General features: G+C 39.3%; 1 protein-coding gene across 5 annotated transcripts in view; it reads left to right on the top strand.

Moving 5' to 3' along the window:
- The window catches only part of agrn (agrin), a 245,664-nt gene that overhangs the window by 132,189 nt on the left and 90,519 nt on the right, over positions 1–22,956 (top strand). For all 5 annotated transcript variants that reach the window (XM_082145329.1, XM_082145328.1, XM_082145332.1 and 2 more), the window contains one exon: positions 13,160–13,375. In XM_082145329.1, the coding sequence (XP_082001455.1) occupies positions 13,160–13,375 (216 nt within the window). The remainder of the gene's footprint in view (positions 1–13,159; positions 13,376–22,956) is intronic.

Here is a 22,956-nt window from a genome sequence, read left to right as displayed (position 1 = left end):
AAAATATTGCAATATTTTTTCATTTAAAAAATGTGTTTGTGTGTGTGTATATTGTCAGGGTGTGGGTGAAGGGAAGAGGTGATGACTCGATGCAGAGTTGTAGGCTTTTTATTTAATAATAAAATAAAACAAAAGCGAACAAAAACTACCGCGAGGGGGAAAACACAACCGGCAGCTGGACTGGGCTGGGCAGGAACAGGCAAGGTTAACAGACAACACATGACGGGAACATTAGATGACGAACTGGCACAGGACACTATGGCTGTGTCCGAAATCACGTACTCTCTTGAGTAGGTACTTATTCTGAATAAGTAATTACTTCTCGACCGCTAAAAAAAGTATGTTCTATATAGTATGAATGTGTGTAGTATGTAGTGCTGGTGTAGTTAACATGGCTGCGTGATATTTAGTTTAACAGCACTTTTGCTTGTGTGATATGGTAAGTAATATTCTTTCAAGATGGTGAATGATAGTTAATTGTTCAAATTTATTAGATAACAACTGATATCCTTGGTAGCCTTTTTCTGCCACATGGAGCCATTCATCATTTAAAATGCTCAAATTTGAGAGGTCCCCACATTCAGGGCACTTTCATCTATTTCAACATTTGCATCTATCACAAGCAATTGCTGAATGGCCATTCACTTTACCTGACTGCTAGTCCCATCAATCAGTGAAAAAAGGGTAATACATTCAGTTCAAGTGCACTTAATGCAGATCACATCAAATTCTTGAATATGTGACATTTGCTGCCTAAAAATGCCATTAATTCTCGCTGCTTTTTAGTCAGCCTTTGTGGGACTGCTCACAGAGGATATTTTTGTACCTAATTCGATTCGACATTATCCCTACTGGTAACTTCCCTTAATGTGCCACCCTAATCAACCAGGGATATATTTAATTTTGCATAATTACTTCATCATGCCATTGGGGAGAGGTGGGGGCATGAGGAAGAGATATCCGCCAGGATTTTATTCTGACTCAGAGCACAATCCTATCTGTCATCCTTCACTACACATGCTGCAAATCAGAGAGGAGAGCAGTTTTATACAGGCAAGAAGAAAAGAGATGAAACCGAGAGTTGAGAGTTGGGGAAAAAGTGAGATATTTAGAAAATTGGCTCTTTGTGTATAATTACTTTCCAACTATGTCAAGCCTTGTGTTCTTGGCCCTCAGTCTGATTGTTACTCCTGAAGTAGAATCTAGTGAAAGAAAGAATGGGAGTTAAAGGCGTCATTCTAAAGGGAGTAAACACTTCACCACGGCTGTGTTGTAGTTAAACAAGATTAGGTGATCGCAACCTTTTTTGGTCTGCAACCCATTTTTTAGGTTCCAAAATTCTTGCGACCCCACACATCACAGAATTAAGTGGATCTTACTGGCCAAATTACACTACAAATTAAAATGAAACATACAAATTACGTTTGTAAGAGAAGCACTACTTTTTAATTTGACTACTATATAATTGTATGGTTATTTCCTCCATCACAAGAACTATAACAAATAATGTCATTGGCACTCACCCTCTCTAATGAAAAGACTGGGCTTAGTAAAAGTATGACATTTGGATCATTATTTGGTCTTGATGTAAATACAAGTGCTGAATTCCTGTGTTTCTCAACCTTTTTGACTCCAAGGCCACCATTATCCATGACAATGAGTTCATCATTTAAAATAAGAAATAAGATATTACTTTAAGTGAGCTGTTTTATTTTATCTTAATTTTTTGTGTTTTATTGTTTAGCATTTTTAATCAATTACAATTATTTTTAGGTACAGTAATTAATTATAATTAAGTTTTTGTAATTAATTTTTACATTATTTTGAAATATTTTAAAATAAATATCACAATTATTAATTAATTACAATGGTATAATTAATTATAAGTTATATTATCAATATAATTAATTATTTTAAGTCATCGTGCATTCTCATAGGAAATTTGCTGAGGCCCCCTGATTGGACACCACTGGTAAATTGTGCTATAAATAAGTCCTATAACTACTTGTTCCAGTATTTAAGTTGTCATAAATAAACATAAATGTGTAAATAAGTAGAAAATCTTACTGATGTTAATCTCTACAGTAAACCATATATATATATATATATATATATATATATATATATATATATATATATATATATATATATATATATATGGTGTGTGTGTATATATATACTGTATGTATATATATATATATATATATATATATATATATATATATATATATATATATATACTGTATGTATGTATATATATATATATATGTGTGTGTGTGTGTGTGTGTGTGTGTGTGTGTGTGTGTATATATGTGGTAAAAGTTAAGGCCATTGTCAGTATTCCTTACTTTGAGGGACAATGACTTGCTTGCAGAAAGCTTTCATGTGTAAAGTGCCTTTGGTAGTTGTCCAGCAAAGGTTGTTTTATTGTTGAGGCTGGATTACGGTGAAAACCGAGTGCCTGTTACCTGTTCCAGTGTCTGATCATGCCATTACACTAATGCCTGAGCTCTTGGGAAAGTCAGTTGCACTACTGAACTATGGACAATGAAGTCTGCAATGGCTTTGGCATTCGTTTCAGCCCAGTGCAAGATTTGTTCCTTCCTGTTGGATCTATTTCAGGGCTAGCGTAAATCCTCATGTAGTCATAGTCCTCTTGGCCTCTTTAAACAAGTGAAAGTATGGGAGAATTTCATGATATAAAACCCACTCAGTAGACTGTGTTTTAGGGTGAGTGATGGGGGCCCAGGGGCCGACATTATGCTGGGTGGTTTGAAGCGTCAGTACATGTTACAAGAGCCAACATTGATTCTACAGAGACCCTTGAGACCATGTCAATCTCCACCTGTCCATTTCACCACCAAACAATTCAAGTCAATCTTCTGGAGAACTCTCCATTGGGTTTCTTTCGAAAGCTAGGGCGCTTAAGACCTCAGCCGGTCTCTTTCTTTTTCCACTCCATTTACTCACACTCTTGTCGTACCAAACCTTTCTTTTCTACTGCTGAATACAAAAGAAGATATTTTGAAGAATTTTTTAACTGTTTTTATCTTTGTAATGAAAGCCAGTGGAGTCCAAAACAACACTGGACCCTAATAAGTCCAGTTGAATTGTTCCACAGAAAAAAGAATGTCATACAGGTTTGGAACAACATAAGGGTGAGTAAATGATGCTAGAATTTTCATGTTTGGGTGTACTATCCCTTTAACAGATGCAGTATCTTCCTCGTTGGCGACCATGAAAGATGGGAGAAGCCTTGTAATAGTGTTTGCGAGTAAATCTATGGCTTCGGTTGCAGTGGAAGCGCATATGTTGAGTGAAAAGAAGTGGAAAGAGGCTTTTTGAAGCAAGGTCAGATCTTGGGGTGGGTGTTAGCCTTCTTTCCTCTTTCTTTCTCTCAGTCTCACTCTCTCTCACAAGTAGAGGAGAGAGAATTGCTAGTGTTACTGGTGTGATGGGGGTGTACAACTCCATCTGTTCACTACATGATGGAAACCTGTCAGGGAATTGAGGCAGCACCATTCGCAGCTGCCACCGAGCCATGGACAGTGCGGTAACATGCTGCCAAGAGCTACCAAAGGGTTGGGTTTAGGGGATGGGTTGGAGTAGCCTTCACTAAAGGGTAGACACTACACAGGCAGCGTTTCTTCACCATGGTAATTGGCTTTAGTATGCCCTACTGGGACGGTCTGCATCAAAGGCCGAGCCAAGCTCTGATCTGGAGCTCATGATGCTCTGGCCTTCGCCTGATGGTCTTGTTTGTCATCCTCGCTCCCTTTCTTTTGCTAACTGTCGCTCAGATCGTAGCTTCTCTCCCACAATTTCACATCAAAGACACTCTTTTTTAATGATATCATTAGCTAAATCCCCCTTCTTCTGGCAAATCCCACTCGGAAGACCCCAATAAAAGCGGGATATACAGGGACATTCAAGGAGAGGAAGGTCACATAGGGAGGGGGAGGCGGAAGAGGATTATATTAACGCTTTGAAATATGCTAGGAACAAGGAATGGTGGACACTTCCCTCACCTTCTCCTGATCTGATGATTTTCGGCTGTATCAATGACTCCAGATGACTCCAAAGCTCACGAACAGCAGCTTTATCCATGCAAGCACAAATAATGGCACGTTGCTATTTAAATCACATCATAAATCACACAGCGTTTAGGCCTCATCATGCGGTTGTCTTTTGATGGGAAGAATTCAGCAAATTAGAGAGGAATGCAATTTAATCAGCAAATGCCGAAAATGCTTCAGCGGGAAGCGACAAGGTATATGTGACAGTTTCTAACATGCTTTTTTTTCTGGTTTTCATTGCCTCATTGTTTTTTTGTAAAGAGTGCAGACTTTTGTTCTATCATCTATAATTACATGAAAATGCATTGACTGCACAAAGAGTTGGGGTGAATCTCTTGAAAGCCTATGAACCAGAGTCATTGGAAAATCAAAAAGCCTCAGAAGGAAAATGCAGAATAGTTTTCTCTGCTCTTCATTGGTTGACAACATACTTTTGAAGGCTAGATTACCTGTACAACGACATAATAACAAACTCGCAGAGCAATAATAAAAAGGAGAGAGCTTAAAAGCCAGAAGGGACTTTGATGATGATTCATTTTGTTCTTGTTTTTACGGGGCAAAACTCTTGACCGTTGAGTTTTTTCTTTTCTAACTCTGTAGAGTTACTATGTTTAAAAAAAAAAAATCCTTATAAGACGCTACACAGTAGACAGGCTGCATTTGATGGATGCACAATGCGGTTTACTTTGATTTCAGGAAAATAGCCCGATCGTATTCTGCACTTACCTTTTAGAGTTATTAAGTAAGAAAGGAAGAGGGAGAAGGGGGAATAAAAAAGGAAAAACAATGACAGCGGCTAAAACGAGCTCTCTTATTGTGAAATACTGGGTGGCTTTTAATGGGTTTTATTTTGCACTTACTTGTTCTTTGGTTGGGAGGGCAGGTCACATTTTATCCAGGCAGCCTGATCATTTACTTTCTCACTTTCTTTCTCCCCTGCCTCGGCCAGCTGTAAGTGTGAGAGAAAGAAAAAGAGAAAATGAAGTGATTTGTGGAGGTATTGATCGGCAGCAAGGTTATTGATCAGGGTGTTGCACGAGATGGAGAAGGGTGGGGTTGGCGGGCTGAGCAACTCTCTGTCTGTCTGGCCAGCTGGCATAACTGGGCACTGGCTGACCCTGCTGTTAGCCCAAACACTCCTCCAACAGACCACAGCTGCTGACCTCCACTGTGACATGAGGGCGTGGTTATGGCCAAGATCTGTTTATCTAAATTACGCTGATGACATGTGGTGGTTTCAGGAATAATGAGAAATTCTAGTTAAAGCAATCCTATCGTAAATGACCAGTTTTCCTCAATCGGGAACTAAAATTGGAAGCATTAGAATCAAACTGAAAAAAGAAAACAAATATACTAGGGCTGCACGATTTTGGGAAAATGTCATATTGCGATAATTGAGGTCAATATTGCGATTGCGATATGCGATATAATAAACAAATGGTTTCATGAGTCAACTTGCTTGGTTCTCAAGGAAAATAAATGCACACACAGATTCACAGAAGAAAAAAGTTATTTAGTCAAGAGCAGTGAGTGTTTTTCTCCGTTCCCTTTGTTCTTTGATTAACTTTAGCGACAGATATAATTAGTGGCTACTGTGTACTGTCCCTTTAAAACCAGCCGCTGCTGTCAGAGACGCGGATCTCGCACGCGCCTCATTCTCTCACGAGTCACAACTCTTCACGTTCATCATAAGACTACTCTTATGTTAAGAAGATACTCGACAAAAAGACATTTTGGCATAATTGTGTGTGTTATTGTTCGTTCAAGCTCGAAAGAGAACTGTATTCTGGCGTGCTGTCTTGACTTGTGCGCACGCACGATATTAGCTCGAGTCTTTCTGTATGTCACAGTCAGGACATTCACAGGCAGCGCGTTCTTTTTTGTCTTATCGCGCATGAATGGTTTAAAAGCATTTGCATGAATTAGAGCGGGATCATGTAACACTAGCCAAAGGATGCCAAAAATTAACAGATGCTGCATTAATTGCGTTAACAGCGCTAATTTGTTTATTTAATATAAAATCGCAGCATTTTGCGTCATATAATCGCGTAGGCTTGACATCGCGATTGCGATATGATTAATCGTGCAGCACTAAAATATACAATGGCAGGATTTGAAGTTGATGACGATTGGCATAGTCTCTGGAAAAAAAACAAAAAAACATTTAGATTGGCTAAATAGATAGCATTTGTTTCGGAACCTGGTGCGATTTCTGCCTTAGTTTGGTTTAAGGCATATATGAAAACGTCAATAACGCTCGGGTCCACACCAAAACAGTCGCTCCCAGATCGGCTGAAGGAGGTGGTCTCGGCCTGATTGAAAACAAACTCTGAAGCGGTTCATTTGAGGTGAAAAAGCAATCCGACCCAACGAACCAAACGGTATCGTTATTCATGGCGCGAAGTGTGTTTTATAAAAAGCAGCATGGTGTCTGATTGTGTGAGTGAGCACATTAGTTATCGCAGTTGAAAACCAAGGAGGGTTGTAATTTTGTAATTTTCTGTTCATAATTTCTGTTATAAATGAGCATTTAAAATTGTATTTGTTTGTTTGTTTTTATACACAATAGTATGAAATTTTACTGTCAATCAGTATTGGCCATAACATAAAAAAATTATTAGTGTCCTTGTCATTTTCATGCAGAATGGATATTGTTTCGTCACTAGTTTGATTATCATTTTAATGAATTACTGCAGCCATGATCAACTGAAAATGTACACAAGCAAATTAAATGAAATGAAATTCTGTTTTCTCCTGGCTGTAATTGTGAAATGTTAATTGCACAGCGTTATTTCAGTGCATTAACAAGTTGTTAAATTGGATTGCTGGTGTTAGTCAAATAAAAACACTTAATTGTTTGTTATTCACACACTGTTTGTGTGTGTGTGCGTGCGTGCGTGCGTGCGTGTGCGTTGCAATGCCATGTTTAGTGAATTCGCCCCCTATTGTACTGTAATTTAGCAGATTTGTGTATAGATACTGGAGCTGTTTTGGTGTTCCTGCGGGTGGAGCATGAAGCCATCTGGCTATGGCTTGGATTTGGTCCAGAAGAGATGCCATAGTCCCCCAGAGGGCTCCATTATTGAACACTTCCTATCCCGCCCCCTTCACCAAATGCAATGTCTCACTGGACTTCAGGAAACATGTACTCTCACTCTTCATTTTCTCTCAAAGCACATAATGATGTGGATTGACTAAGGGGCAGATCAGAGGGAGCACTGGGAATGTGCTTACACACAGTGCAAAGGAGCATGTGCATGAAAGCGTGTTCAGAGAGAGTGAGAGCAGAAGACGCACTCCTCCTCAACATACTCGCTCCGGACGGCTTTAAATAATAGAATCTTGTGTAGCGTCGCTGTCAGGCGCTGGTGACTTATTCATGTATATTTCAGGAAGTTGTAATAATTTCACTGCTTGTCTGCTTTCCTTTGTGCTTTCCTTTGTGCCAGAGATGAAATTGTGACAGAGTAGGTCCTACTCTCAGGTCTCCATTTTTAATACTTGAGAAGTGCTAGTTTTTGCGTTAAGAACCACCCACTGACTGACATTTAGAGTGACTATCCAGTTTATTTTGTTTTTATGTGCTGTTTAGGGGCAGGTTTGTAAGATTCTTATTGTAAATATCTAGTTTACTTGCTAACATTTGCAGTGCAAACCTCCAAAGGTTGATTATTCTTTAAGAAAAAGGAAAACTCTCTCCCATGGCCTTCCATCCATATCCCTGACCGCTCTTTCATCATAGATTTAACTGTCCAGGACCACAGTGCCCTTTGGTAGACCACTGGGCTGTCCCTCGTAAAAGTGGTTGCCATAAACATGCCTTAGGAAAAAACCAAATCGCATTTCTGTGTATCTTCTTTTCATGCACAGTACTTCTACATTCTGGCTATTTTCTCTGGTCCTTGCCCTTTGTCTGTGATGTGTAGGAGAGTTTTAACCAAGAGTCATCGCTGGTAAATAAGTTCAGCGAGGTTTAAGCCGGGGTCAAGGCCTCGAGCTGGCGGGAACAAGCAAAGAGAGGGAGAGGAATTGATTGGGCTTTTATATGTGGAAATTGAGAAAATAGAGGGTGTCTTTGGTGTGACCTGCCCTTGCCCACTGTACTATCTATAGCTACAGAGAAACAAAATAATACCAGCTTTTATATTTGTTTTTCTTTTTTCCCCAACTCTTCATTTTAGTTTTAATAAAACATAATGAAATGGAAGGACATGGAGAAAGAGTGTGAAAGTGAACAAAATGGACAGGACGGGAATTTTCTTTTTTTAAACCTGCCTAAAATGGTTTGCTAGTCTCCCAGGTTGGTCTGGTTTGTTGGTTTTAAAGGGTTTAGGACACTAGGCAGCTGGACAGTCTGCATATAGGCCAGCAAAACCAGTTGGGAGACCAGCTTAAAACAGCTTCAGGCACGGTAGGAGGGCTTGACCCAGCTAGGAGACCAATTAGACCATCTTAAACCATCTTTGGAGAGGCTGGGAGACCAGTTATACCATGTTAAAGCAGTTTTGTGTAGTCCAGGAGAGTTTGACCAGGATGGTTGATCAGTTAGACCAGCTTAAACCAGCTATGGTTTTGAGGAGAGCTTGACCAGTCTTGGATACCCATTAGACCAGGCTTTGGACAGGTTTCATTTATTTATTATTCTATATTTAAACAGAGAGATGATCTAAGAAATAGCTGAGGAGTGTATATTGCAGAAAAGTCCTTAGTAGTTACTTGACTGGAGTTCCAGCAGATATTCCCTGTGTGTAAGGTCGAAACTGTTTATAACTGCTGTGCAGACTAGTCGATAACTTTATCAGACAGTAAACACTGCGAGATCTGTATAGGAAGCCTCTGGGATTTACGTACAACCCATTATAATGGAGTCTGCTTATTCTACTAGACACAGATTGTTTGTCTCTCTCAGTCTGTTTTAGTTATTGTAGAGTTTCGTAGAGCAAAACTGATGCTGTGTTTGTCTCACTGTGAGTCAATGGTCATGGTCTCCAGAGTGTTTCTCCATTACTCATGCACAGAGGTATCACACGTACCCCTGGTGGTCTTGCTATAAATGAGATTTTTATAATAATATCTCAGAAAATGGACGTCTCCCAGGAGATGAACGTGTCCTCACTGACACAAACAGGCCATTATTCCTCAGCCATTTATTTAGCGACCAAATCATGTGTTTTAATATCTTTTTTTTTTTTTTACTTACCCCCACAGCAACATCACCGGACCATCATTTTGCATTATCATTAATATTGTTAAAGTGAAATGATTCCAGTGACTCACTTTTCAGCTAAAAACAATCAATAATGAGGGTGAAAAACAGTCACATAAAGAAGCTTCATCAACTAATGCAATTTATCAAAACACAGAATCTAAATCAGAAACGGCATTTAGTTGGACAGTCGTTTGATAGAATTACTGGCGTTTTAATTATAAATACACTATGCATACTCAAATAAAAGTTGATTCATATAAAATCCAATTTGGAACGCACCAATATAGTTAACGCACATCTACTGTATATGTGCGAATGGGCCCATTGTAAACCCAACGTCTTTTCCCCATTGATTCTAGGGCTGTTGTCATGGCAACATGGCTGTGGCACCACATTGCTGGAAAATGAGCGTGAAACTCAAAACGCCTAGGCTGACATCATGGCAGAAATGTGCAGCCACAGGAAGACTCAACTCACACTTCCACATAACGCAGGTTGTGAAAGACATGGGTACTACCCAATGCATATGTAATGAGCTATATGTGCTGAAGGACTAGCAGTTTTACTTAATGCGTAATTGCCACAATTTCAGCCAATCATAGCTAGAGATGCTTCTATAATCAAATTCTTCCTGTTAGCAGTATAAGCTGATGAATATATTCTTATAGCCAATAACTGGTGGTGGTAAAATTCTATACTGTTTTCTCTGTAAAATCTAGAATCAATCATTTTAAATGCTATATGATTGAAATTATGTATCACAACATCATACATTGTGGAAAAATGGATATTAATTTAGAGATTTGCTAAAGATTACAGTATTAGTCTTTTTAAAGATTACATTTAAGTGAGCTTTATATGATGGCCAAGGTCATCAAAATAAAAAAAATGGGCAGATATTGAGCATGAACTTAAATTTTCTGTATCCTGATATATATAAATTCATTACATTTTTTGGTCAATATTTAGTATATATATAATTTAAATGTCTCTAAAATCTTGCCAATAACAATATGTTACTGATACATGGTGCCATCCAATATCATGTTATATTTAATGTTTAATGTACAGGTCCAAAAAATGAGGTCTGGTATTTTAGACCAGTGAGATTCTAGCTTAAAACAGGAGATCGACAAAACAGCTAGTTAGGACAAAAACTATTTACATTGAAGCTTTTTTCACTTCCGTATGGTGTTTTTGGTTAGGAGTCGGACAGAGTATAGATGTCTGTATGGAGCATCTGTGTAGATTTTGGCTGTTTGTTCGGTGTGCTGCAAATAAAAGAGTGCTTAATGTGAATTTCAACAGAGGCACAGGTGTTGCAGAGCAAATCGAACACTTGACGTGAAGTCATGCGGAATGTGAAATGAATAAATGATTGATAAACTACACATATGGATGAAATCTGTGGTCTCACTTGAGAATCACACGCTGTGGAAAAGCTTTCTCGTTCTTTGTTTTATATTCTTGGTGATGGAAAATATTAAATGAAAAGTGATGGAATGGACTTGGGGGTGCACACACACCTTCAAAAGCATTAGTAGATGTGTATGCATATGCATTATTGAGACATGAATATGCATCGCTCCGACACTCAGGACCTGTCATGCTCACAGTCTTTATTTAGCATGGTTGTGTGCTGCAGTATAGTGTGTTTCTCTGGGGCTCAGAGTCACAGACCGTTCAGACACTGACCCTAGATCCAGGTGGTCTACTCTATTATTACATCTATATTTGATAATGCTCAACAGCCACTAGGTTTAAACGCTTGATTTCTCTGTGCGTAGCACACAGTCCACGGCCATTCATACATACATATGAGTCACTATACTACCATTCACTTCTTATGTGATACGTTCATTTCTACACTGTTAAAAAAATTATAATAATTCCAATTAAAATAAATAAATAATAATTTGTATTAAGCGTCTGCATCTCTTTCTTTTCAGTTTCTTTCTTGTTTTTTTCTGAACATTAATTTATACAGTGTAAGATAATAGGAATAACACCAGCCTCTTTAATTAGTCTCTAGACACGCGACTGAAGAGCGCGCCTCCAGGAAGTGCTGTCCTTCGCAGGCCAATCCCACTGAGATCCGCAGGCTTTCACGGAGTCTGTATGACTGTGTCCTCAAGTTGTTGGTTTTGACCTGATTTACTCAGAATCAACAAAGAGCCGGTCCTCCACAGTGCTGCGGTGAATCTCAAACAGGCGCAGAGGTGACAAGCACTGTGTAAGAGACACCAGTGGGCAGGTGTGCATGTCGGATTGACAGCAGAGTTCAAATGCAACCCTCCGCACGCCTCAAGCTCATGTGCACACATGTTCCATGTTCCACATGTGTGACTGTGTAGGTAGCGCTGGTCACTGATAAAAACGGGGGGGAAAGCCCATTGCATACACCAGGTGGCTGTCAGTCAGTTTGTGACACTCTTGCCATAGTGGGCCTTGCCTGAGGGAATTATGGAAGTTTGTGTTTTGATGGCAGTTGAGAGACAAGAAAGCAATAGAACGAGACCGTCTCAGAGGAGTTAACACAGATTCTTACCTGTCAGTATGAGAAAGGAGAGAAAAGTTGTATGTGTGTGTGTGTGTGTGTGTTTTACGTGTTTGTGTGTTCTTGTATGAAGTGAAGTCAGTGATCAGGAACAGCTAGACAGATCCTGGAGCATACCGAGTGGTCATGCCACCCTGTCTAGACCGGTTCTGGTAGTCTGTGATAAGAAAAAGAGAGAGAGCAAGTTTTTTTTTTTTTTTTTAAAGATCACTCATCAACAGCCAGGTCTTCTCAGCAGCGTTCTTGTTTTGAGGCAGTTCTTGCATTGATTTGGAATTTGAAAGTAACTGACAGAAGCTTTTAAGTCATATTTCATCCAAAAATGGAAATTCGATCATTTACTGAAAATCATTTATTTACCTTCATGTCGTTCCAACCCTGAATGACATTTTCTTCTGTGGAAATCAAAAGTTTGACTTTGAAGACTACGTTGGTCACTCTTTTCTATGCAGTTACAACAAACCTTTTCATCGACTGTGATGACACATTTACACAGTTATTAACATCGTTTTACCCACATTTACTAATTTAGCTTCTGCGAACCACCGGAAATGTGAAAGGGTCTATGAAGAAGGACTGGCACTTTCAAGTTTCAAAAAGAACACAGAAGCATTATAAAAATATAAAAAATGTAGCCCATACAACTCATGCTGTGTGTTCCAAGTCGTCTGAAATAATACAATAGCGTTGTGTCAGAAACTGACTGAAATTTATTTCATTGTTCACTGAACTCGAGAACCAAATCAATCTGATTTGTGAATGAATCATTCAAACTGGTTTTGTGAACAGGAAATGATTCATTTGATTCAATTTACAAATTGGACATTGTTTCTTCTTTAATGAACTCTCATGAATCTGACATGGGAAGCGTCATTACTTTTAGTGAATAATGGTGGCTTCAAAAGACTTGGAATATACTGATCAAGTGGTACATCACATTTATGATGCTTTTGTGTCCTTTTCTTTACATTTGAAAGCTTACTTTTTGTGTTCCGCGTAAGAAAGGAAGTCATGCAGGTTTAGAATGTTAAATTATGTCAGTTTAAATTTTGAATGTACTATAAAAATCCATGTCTTTCTAGCAGAGTGCTTGCGTTGAGACAAGTATTATAATGTTGTACGCCTCTTCAGACAGGAGCTCTAAAGGCCATGTGTTAACTAAAAGAGTTTTTTATCCTGAGCACTGGTTTGCATGAGTTTTTTACAAGGGTCTTTTGTTCCGCCATCATATGACTGTAGTCTTCCAGAACGCTGCAGTTGTCACATGATTGTGGCTTACTGATTTGTACTCTGATGTCTTTGTCTCTGTCTCCGTAGGTTGCCGAGGAAAGCTGTGTGGATTTGGAGCGTTGTGTGAAAGAGACCCGGCTGACCCCTCTAAAGGAGAATGTGTGTGTAAGAAGATTGTATGCACGTCCGTGGTGGCGCCGGTGTGCGGATCCGACTCCTCCACATATTCCAATGAGTGTGAGCTGGAGAAGGCCCAGTGCAATACACAGAGACGCATCAAAGTGATGCGCAAAGGCCCCTGTGGTAAGTCCCGTCACATACTGTACACAAATCAGTACATCTATTATTATTTTCAGTGAATTTAAACTTCCCTGAATGTAAAGGCAGCTGTACATTTTAGTGTATAAAGACCCTTAAATACTGTTTAAGAAAAATTGTAAGCGTGACATTATAAAGTATTATTCAGTTATTGAATTAAAGTGTTTTTGTTTTTTGTCATTGTATTAAAGCAATCAAATTAAGTAAAATAATGATGTTTCTGGAAGAAAGACATTTTGCATTCATTTGAAAAAAATACTTAAAATATAAATATTCAATAAATAAATAAAAAAACTGTTGTAAAGAACTATTTATCTATTTATTTATTATTTGGCTCTTTTTAAGTTTTCATGGTTAGTTTTAGGTTAAGTTTTAAGTCGAGTGGAGAATCCAAACTTAAATTCAAGTATCTTTGATACAGACCATACAACAGTTATCCCCCTTATTATTGACTGTTTTTCCATATATTTATGAATCTCAGCAGGGATATATCATCTGTGGAGAATGTGAATTTTGTGTTTTCTACACTGTTCATCATTTATATGTCAATCAATTTCATTCCATGAATGATAACTAATATATGAAATGTGGCCCATAATTAAGCAGACACCGTGGCAGTGGGGCTGGCCAGCGTGAGCTGTAATTACGTGATTCGGTAGAACATGCTGTACAAACCCTTCAAAGAGCTCTAATTAGCCACCTCACATGCTGTCTAGCAGGAAATATTCAGTCCTGAGGAATGAGAGCTCCGGCCTACCAGTGAACTCCAGCCTCCATTCAGAAACGCATTAAAGATCACACTGTCCCGTTGTGTTAATGCAGTTGAAGTCCGGCTCCATGCTAATCGCTGCTGGCTCCGCAGCAAGACTTTAATGGGCAGTAGCCTCCCTGCTATTGCGCTAATGAAATTGACAGTGTGGCTATCAGGGGTCATATCTCTCTCGCTTGAATGAGATCAGCTGCCATAGATAACGGGCGGTTCAGTGTTTCTCCTGGGCTGAAGGGTTGAGATGAGAACTGAGTCAGGTTAGCTGCCGTTCTTTGGTTCTACTCCGGTGGTGCAGCATCCAAAAATATTCAAATATTCAAATATATATATTTTATATATTACCATTTAAAATAACTTTTTTCTCTATTTTAATATTATTAAAAATGTAATATGTTGCTGTGATGGTAAAGCCCAATGTTCACTCCAGTCTTCAGTGTCACATGATCCTTCAGAAATCATTATAATATGCTGATTTGCTGCTCAAGAAACATTTATTATTATTATGTTGAAAACAATTGTGCTGCTTAAAATGTTGGGGGAAACCGTGATTCTTTGATGAATAGAAATTTGAAAAGTACACCATTTATTTATTTTGTAACATTATAAATATTTACTGTCACATTTGATCAATGTAATCCATCCTTGCTGAAAAAAAGTATTAATTTCTTTAAAAAGAAAAATCTTACTGTCCCCAAATATCTAAATGGTACTATATTAAATATGTATTTGTATATTTGTGTATTATTTTGTTTTTATATTTGTATTGTTTTATTTCATATTATTTCAATATGCATTTAGATAAGTAAATATTTATGTATAAAATAAAAATATCAAAATGCAGTTCAATGGCCATAAGGAACTATTTATAACTGGTAAGTTTTCTCAATTCACACCGCATTGGCAGGAGTGCCAAAGGGTTAATTTGGACCCCAGGCACGGGATAAGAGTGAGACAGAAAAGAAATACAGAGAGAAGCCCTGTTTTTAAAGATGAGCAGAAGAGCGTGGGTGCTCTGATAATATTGAACACCGGTGGGTAAACAGAATCTCCAGCTGTTTGTGTGAGTGAGTCAGTCAGTCATTCAGAGAGTCAGTTGAGTGAGTGAAGGAAAGAAGTGGTGTGTGTGTGTGTGTGTAGAGCTCATTTCAGGCTGGCCTTATGCTGGAACTCGTCTGGATTGGCAGCGGCGCAGCAGAGCATTGGGCCAGGGCGATTGATCAATGGAGGGATTGATCATATGTGTGCAGAGCACGTCTGGAATTACTGTGATTGCCAGGAGCGCTCTCTTTTCTCACTCTGTCTTTTTTTTTTTACACATTAACGTCTCTCCACCTCCAGCCTGACTCGTAATGAAAACCACTCTTTAGAGTACCCACAACACGGACTCGGAGGAGGTCAAATCTGTGCATCAAATATTCACTCCCTAAACCAGGCCTACAACTTAAACTAGCCGCCGAGGCTGAAACTGTCAGCTTCTGTTGTCTAAATGAGGTTATTCTGCTGTACAGAAGAGCGGGGGTGGAAAAGCCTTAACCTCAGGGTATCATGGGAAGCTGCTTAATGGAGGAATCAATATGTTTGTCCCGTTATTGACGGCTGAAACTGTGTTCCTTCACTTGGGAAGTATGGCTCATTTCTCTTAGATCCTTTACCTGCTATAACTCCAGGTGTTGATACTGTTGCTTCTCGCACTCTCCATCAGCTGATTCTCACATCGTGATGCGCTACATGCGTCTTTTACTGTCCTGTATTAATGTCAAAGCTGACGTTCATCCAAGCAGGTTGCTAGCCATGAGAGACTGTTAATTGATGATCTTTCTTGCAGACACATCTCAGTCAATATTAAATCCACTCTCTGAGTTTACCCCGAGGCTAAGTAGCATAGGGATACACTGTTTGAATGCACCATAATAGTGATTCATCACAGAAGAAAAGGATAGATTGTTTTCAAAGAAATGGTTGATTAATAATGCTTGGATTTAGATAAAGGCGAGCTTTAATGAAAGCTTTGATGTAAGGTGAGGTGTGCAATTTCTTTGGCACTAGTGGCACCCAATGGAATTGCTAAAAATTATTATATTTATTATAGTATATTTATTTTCTGAAAATATGATTTATTTAAAATCAATGCTGATTTTAACACTTAAGGTGTGAAGTGTTGCTGTGGCGTTGCTTTTCGGTTTCTCTGGTATTCTGGGTGGTTGTTAGGTGGTGTCTTTTGGCCCAAGTAAATATAAACGGAGCCTGCATAATATTCAGGTCAATCGGGCCAATGGGCTTAGCTGTAGGATTTTTTTCTTCACTTTTTTGTGTTTTGTTTTGCCTTGTTCTGTTTGTTTGTTTATGTTTTCAGGGCGAAAATTGTAAGTTGTGTCACTTAAAAAAAGAATAGTACACCTATCTTAAGTACAATCATGCCTTGTCAACCTACGACTGAGTTGTTTTGTCTGATTTGGTGTTAGATAAAGCACTCTTTTTAACATTGAAAAATGACACTTGTTATTGGTTAAGGTGTGTGTGAATGCACTTTTGCTTCCCTTATTAAAGACATGGTGTGAAAACCAACGTCCTGTTTGGCTGATTGTTCCCTGTGATGGCTTGTTATTCAGGCACAGGCAGGGTCTTTGTGACACCTCCACAGCCACTGAGCTCGGCAGCCGCCGCCGATGGCACGTATCCAGCCCTGCCTCGTGCAAATGAGTTTTTCGCTCACCCTGTTCCACCCCTGCGTCGGCTCCCGTGCTCGTGCGTGGATACGCTCGCCACAACACATTCACCTGTCTCCGTGACAGGAGACTCAATTCACACTCATCAGCGCCTTCTCGGCTTCCCTACTCTATCTGCAGAAAAAAAAAAACCCTGCGGTTCCTCGCTCTCAGACTAAATTTAGCTTGGGTTACGTCTACACAGTCTGGTCCTATCCACCGGCACACAATTATAGCAAGATTGACTTTCTCCTTCAATAATGGAGTCCTCCATGAATTTAGAAGCAGATACTCTAGCAACATCCATCATAGTGATGATTTTTTTTTTTTTCTGATCTCAAAACTTACTCAGCTGAAAACCAGTGTGATCTTCTCATCTGAAAAATGTTGCTAATATGCTCCAGATGATTCTGCTATATGGCATTAGGGGTGTACGGAGGTCTGCACAGGGCATTAAACGCAAACCCACTCTGTAAATGTGATGCTGTGACCCAAAACAATTGGTCAATTTAAACTATTCAACATTTTATTTTTATCTTAAACTCTTGGACCCCACATGTTGGGTTTCATCTGGCCCAAATCTAGTATATCAAATGCGACCTGTCTTATAGCATCACTTCCACACAGCCACTCTATATAAGCACACACAAAAACACACAGACGTCAACTTGAATATGATCAATGCCATCATTGAGCTTCATTCTGCTGCTTATCCCCTGGAGAATGAGGATACTTCTTATTCAAATCTCTTTCTCTTGCTCTCCTCCTCTGTCTCTCTTTCTGTGTCGTCCTGTTCACTTCCGAAGGGGGAGGATGTAGTGTTGAAGTGAGATAAGGCAGATTACAGCAGGACGGGCACATTAAAAAGGCACATTTTCCACGCTCTCGCTTCTAATACCAGATGGGAGACGCTTTTTACAACTTATTCATGTATTCATGCATTTGACTGGCCTGAATAATGCATTGTTATTTTTAACCCCTAATGCACTCGAGTGGAGTATTGAGTGTAACAATCAGGGACTTAGCAACCGTTATAACATTTTTGCCACTTTTAGACATTTCTGAGTGTTCCCTGCCCAATTTTTGGGCAATAATAATTGTATTGTAAAAGCTTAATTTTCTTGTCTAGAGTGCAGGGAATAAAAATGTAGGCAGCTGCATAAAACTGCACTTTTAGACTTACATTTGCATCAGCTGTTGATCGGTTGATCGTAATCTGTGCGGTCCTAAAGTCGCTACTTCCCTGATGTCATCTAATTAACATACATGAGCCAGGCTGATCATTCATGGTAATGCCCCTAGTACCCATAAAGCACTGCGGTAAAATTCCCATTTACTGACATTTGAAAATTTAAATATCTCCAGTTCTTATGATTGTACATATTTGACTATTTTGTAATGAACTATAAATAGAGATTAGATTTATATTCTAAAAAGTTTTTTTTTTCGTAATTTACAATGCTTCATGGACTGCGTGGTTCATTGCCTCATAATAGACGTCCTTTTGTCTTTTTCTCGGATTTTCAAATGCTGTTTTGCTTCAAAACTAAGATTCACCTCAGAGCTGGTTAGTCATTATGTCATTTAGGTATTATCTTCATGGCTCTTTATTGAAGTTTTTTTTTTTTTTATCCTTATGGATGAAATGAATGGGAAAAATTCCTCTGGAATCAAGGCCAATGTTAGTGATGATTATTGCACAGCTAATTTGAGTTAAATATGATATATGTTACGCTGCATTTACCACATCTGTACAGTTTTATCTACCATGTGCCTCCATTGATATTTGATGGCAGCGGTATGCTTCAGGACACATTCTGTGCTTTTGAAAGTAAATCATAAAGACATTTTAAAGAAACAATCGCAACTGATTGGGTATGATTACATTTCACCTTTGAAAACAGCGATTGAATGCGCTCCGGGACTTAAACGCATGCGCTCGCTGTGCCAGATAGTGATTATTGACTGTTACATTCAGCCTCTGTTTGTGTAGTACACAGTCAAACGCTGCCACACACCAGCGGAACAACCACTGCCCTTCCCCTCGTCTTCATGATGATAAGCTGATATTTGCCCTCTTTCTTACCCCTTCCTTTTCTTTTTCTCATCCTCTTCCAAAAGAAAATATTTTTATATATATATATATATAATATATATTGTTAGAAACAAGATGAGTTCATTTCGGTCCATAATTGCATTTCCCTCCAAGGATGTCCTTCTCTTCCACGACCTTTCATGAATCACGTACGCAGACACACGCCACTTTACGCGCTGGCACATTCAAGCGTGCACGAGTACAAAGACCCGCCTGTGTCCACTCAAGGCCCTTTGCGGTAATCACAGAGGTGTCTGCCCGACCTCTCTCAGGTTAATGCAGGAGAGAGCAGCTCTTCCCATCAGCCAGCGGGGTTCTGGTGACAAAGAGATGCTTCACCTAACCCTCTCTGAAGCTCTTTATGTCTCTTATAGTCTCCACAGAGGACACAGATGCAGGAGAGGCCAGCCGGTGTGAGAGAGATTTCTTTAAAATACTGTTCTCATTTATTATATTCTGATGTGGAGAGCAGATAGATAGATAGATAGATAGATGAATGGATGGATGGATGGATGGATGGATGGATGGATGGATGGATGGATATTGGATGGATGGATATTAGATAGATGGATGGATGGATAAATAGAAAGAAATTTGCTGTTTTAATGCTTTTTTGCTATCCAAATTTTGTTATTTAAAGCTGCTAAACTACTTGAAAATCTAATTCAAGTCTCTCCTGACAGACTGTATATTATCAACTTGCATAACGCATGAATACCAACTGATAAATGTGTGTGTGTTGGAAGGGGTTTGCTTGAAGGAAAAGAAAATGATTAGCGTCAAATGTGCCTGCTGATTGAACTCAAAATTTGTTTGCAAGAAAAAAGAAAACATTTTTTTTTTTTTTATATTGCTTTTAGCCAAAACAAACAATTCCATCTCGGTCATTATGTTTGAGTACTGCAGTAACAGAGAGCAGTGTAGGGAAGGAACTTGTAAGCTGTATGTGGCATTTCAAAATAAGGTTTCCTGCACCTTTCTGCCACTATCATTTACCTTTGACCTCTTGAAATCCCAAAGCCAGCCGCTTTGAATCTGTTGACCTGTTTCTATTGGAGTGCAGTGCCTGAGCCTTGCAATTGTGTGAATAATTAATCGTAACATTAAGTATTCAACTTAATGTTTGTTTGTGCTTTCAGCTTGTAGTGAGGAGGTGTGCTGTTACTGTTTTAAGCAGTCAGACTTAAGATTTTCACCTGGCAATTGATACAACAGGCAGGAAACAAAAATTGCATAGACTTGCATTGTTGGAGGAACTAGAGCTATATTTAAAGACAATATCATTGGAAATGGGCTTTTTTGACCTGGGCCTGTAAGCAACCACTCAAAACACCCTAGCAGTGCCCTAGCAACTTCTGAGAACACCCTAGCAGTACCCAAATGGATCACACCAGACGCGTTTTTTCAGGTTCGAAAACGCGAGGCGCACAGCACTGCCCCGATCACACAGAACGAGCAGTGCACTGCGTTTTGTATGTTGCTAGGCAACCACTGAAACGGCTGTCCTGTCAGTCAAGTAAACGTCAAATCAGGCTTTTATTAACTTTATTTACTTTCTGTTAACAGTGTGGTAGTTACAGTTCGTGAAGTCGTTAAGCTCCTGGTAACCCGCGAGAGCACCACAAGTTTATCCTCCTTCATCGCACTCTACGGGCGTTCAAGCAACTGTAGCTTTCATCATCACCACAACAGAAGGCCCACCTCTCCATTCATTCGATTGGACAGTGGAAAAAAACGCGATGACATCGGGCGCTTTTTCCGCTCTGAGCTTTTTTTTCAACTGCAAAAACGCGAGGCGCAGCAGGCGGGAAAACGCGAGGCGCCTGGGGCGCATAAACAGCGTGCAGAACGCTCACTGCCATAGGAAAACAATTGAAAAAAGGTGCCTCTCACTGCTGTGATCGGACCTTAGGAACCACATAGCAATGCCCTAGAAACCACTCTGAACATTCTAGTAACTACCCATACCATCCACGAGAACACATAGTAAGCACCTAGCAATGCCCTAGCAACTACAGAGAACACCCTAACAATACCCTAATAACCACCAGAACACCCTAGCAACCACCATGCAATTTCTTTAGACCACCCTATTATTTTGGCGGTAGGTTTAGCACCACTTAAAATGATCAAAATATTTTTTTTGCCACCCGTTTTTTATTTCCAGAATTGTTTCCTGAATTAATTTTCTACTTCTAGGATTGTATGAAACCTTTTGAACATATGTAAACCTTTTTTTTTTTTTTTTTTTTTCTCTGTAGAAGCAGGGATTATGATTGAATTCATCTTGATTGTGATCTTTTTCCAGCCGTGTGGATGCATAGATTTGTCTTTTGCATTTTGAGCACACACCTCCTGAATTAAATCCAGTCTTGAAAAGACATTTGCAGTGCACTGCATCTGGTTAGCGCTCACTGAAGCTCACAGGGGATAAACCTCAACTCTGATAGACATGTTTGGTAGTATATTAAGCCCGTGAGCTAACATAGTCCTGCTGGTCTTGCCTGTGTTGTTACCTTTCTGACTTCACAGGCCCGAGGTCAGGAGGGGGCTCACCTCGTGAATTGTGCACGCGCACTGACAGCTATCGCAGGGAAGCAGGAGTGCCTGGCCTTTGAGTCCAACCTCAAAAAGATGTGTATTATCCATTTTTGTGCCTAATTTTCTTTATCCAAGGGCAACACTGAGGCATGCAAAGGAAGAAGACAGCTGCAGTCAAATAAGCCCTTTGAAGAAATACATCAAAAGAACAAATCATCTCGCCGTGTGAGTGATGACAAAAGCAGAGGGTGGGACACTGGGTTTGGAGGTCATCTGTGGATATTCAGCTTTATTTCTTGGCTCATCTCCAGTTTCCAGCATCGCAGCAAAGATTGTGAAAGACTTGAACACTTAGGGATATTAACAGATAGTTTTTTCTAGGCTTTGTAGGCCTTGTTATTCTGGGTTCAGTACAAGTTAAGATCAGCATTTGTGGCATAATGTTGATTACGATAAAGATTTATTAAAAAGAAGCTAAAATTAAGGTTACATTGAGGAACAATGGAAGCAAATGGGGCCAATCTGTAAACTTAAAAATACTCACTGTTTCAATAGCATCGCCAAAAGATGTAAACAATATACATGTTGGCATGATTGTAGTGTGTCTTGTGAAAATCCCTTTTCTGTGTAGTTACATACAATTTTGACAACCAAACTGCATATATCCTAAAACCCTTAATTGGCTGTAAAAAAAGAAAAGATTTATACCCCTTTACAGCTCAAATAATATGGAAGTTTTAACAGAAGAGTTAAAGTCGAGAAGAAACTGAAATAGCAACAGACCTTTATTTTCCGAATTGTGATATACTGTTTATCCAATTGAAACGGATTATCAAGAAGGAAAAATGTTGGGCGGGGATTTGGTTTAGTCTATCGAGAGTTGAGTGGATGGAGGCAGATCTGAATGCGAGCTTGCGGTCGATTGTAAGAAAGAGGCGGAGTTTATTCGGACGAAATGATTGGGTAAGTCTGGCATACGTCACAAGAGAGACGTGTCATTTCATTGGAAGATCAAGTTCTGATATTTTAATCAATTATAACATCAAAAATTTAAAAAATAAACATGCACAGATGAAGGTTTAAAATAACATGCATTTAGAAATGGATGCTTATAAGAAGTGTTTTTTAATCAATTGTTATGCTTTACATTTATTCGCTTCTTCAATTCTATTATAAGTGCCTCATCGTAACCTTGATTTTGCGTTTTATTCTTGTTTTTGTAAGCAAATGATTTAAAATAATTCTTTGCTGTTCAACATTATGCCACCAAATGCTGTCGACCGTGGTTAACCTGTGTTGAAGCCAGAATATTCCTTTAAGAACCGAGGAGATAAAATCTGCACCACCCGAAGCTCCTCTAAAGCCTTCTTAACACATACGCGCCCGGGGCTCGCAGTGCAGGGCGGGTTGTATCGAACCCATCCCGTCAGGATCTGTTAGCGGCCGCTGACAGCTC

This window comes from Leuciscus leuciscus (genome assembly GCF_965113295.1).
Source record: "Leuciscus leuciscus genome assembly, chromosome: 18".
NCBI lineage: Eukaryota > Metazoa > Chordata > Actinopteri > Cypriniformes > Leuciscidae > Leuciscus > Leuciscus leuciscus.
The sequence above is the reverse complement of the archived record's forward strand: the minus strand, read 5'-3'. Positions and strand labels throughout refer to the sequence as shown.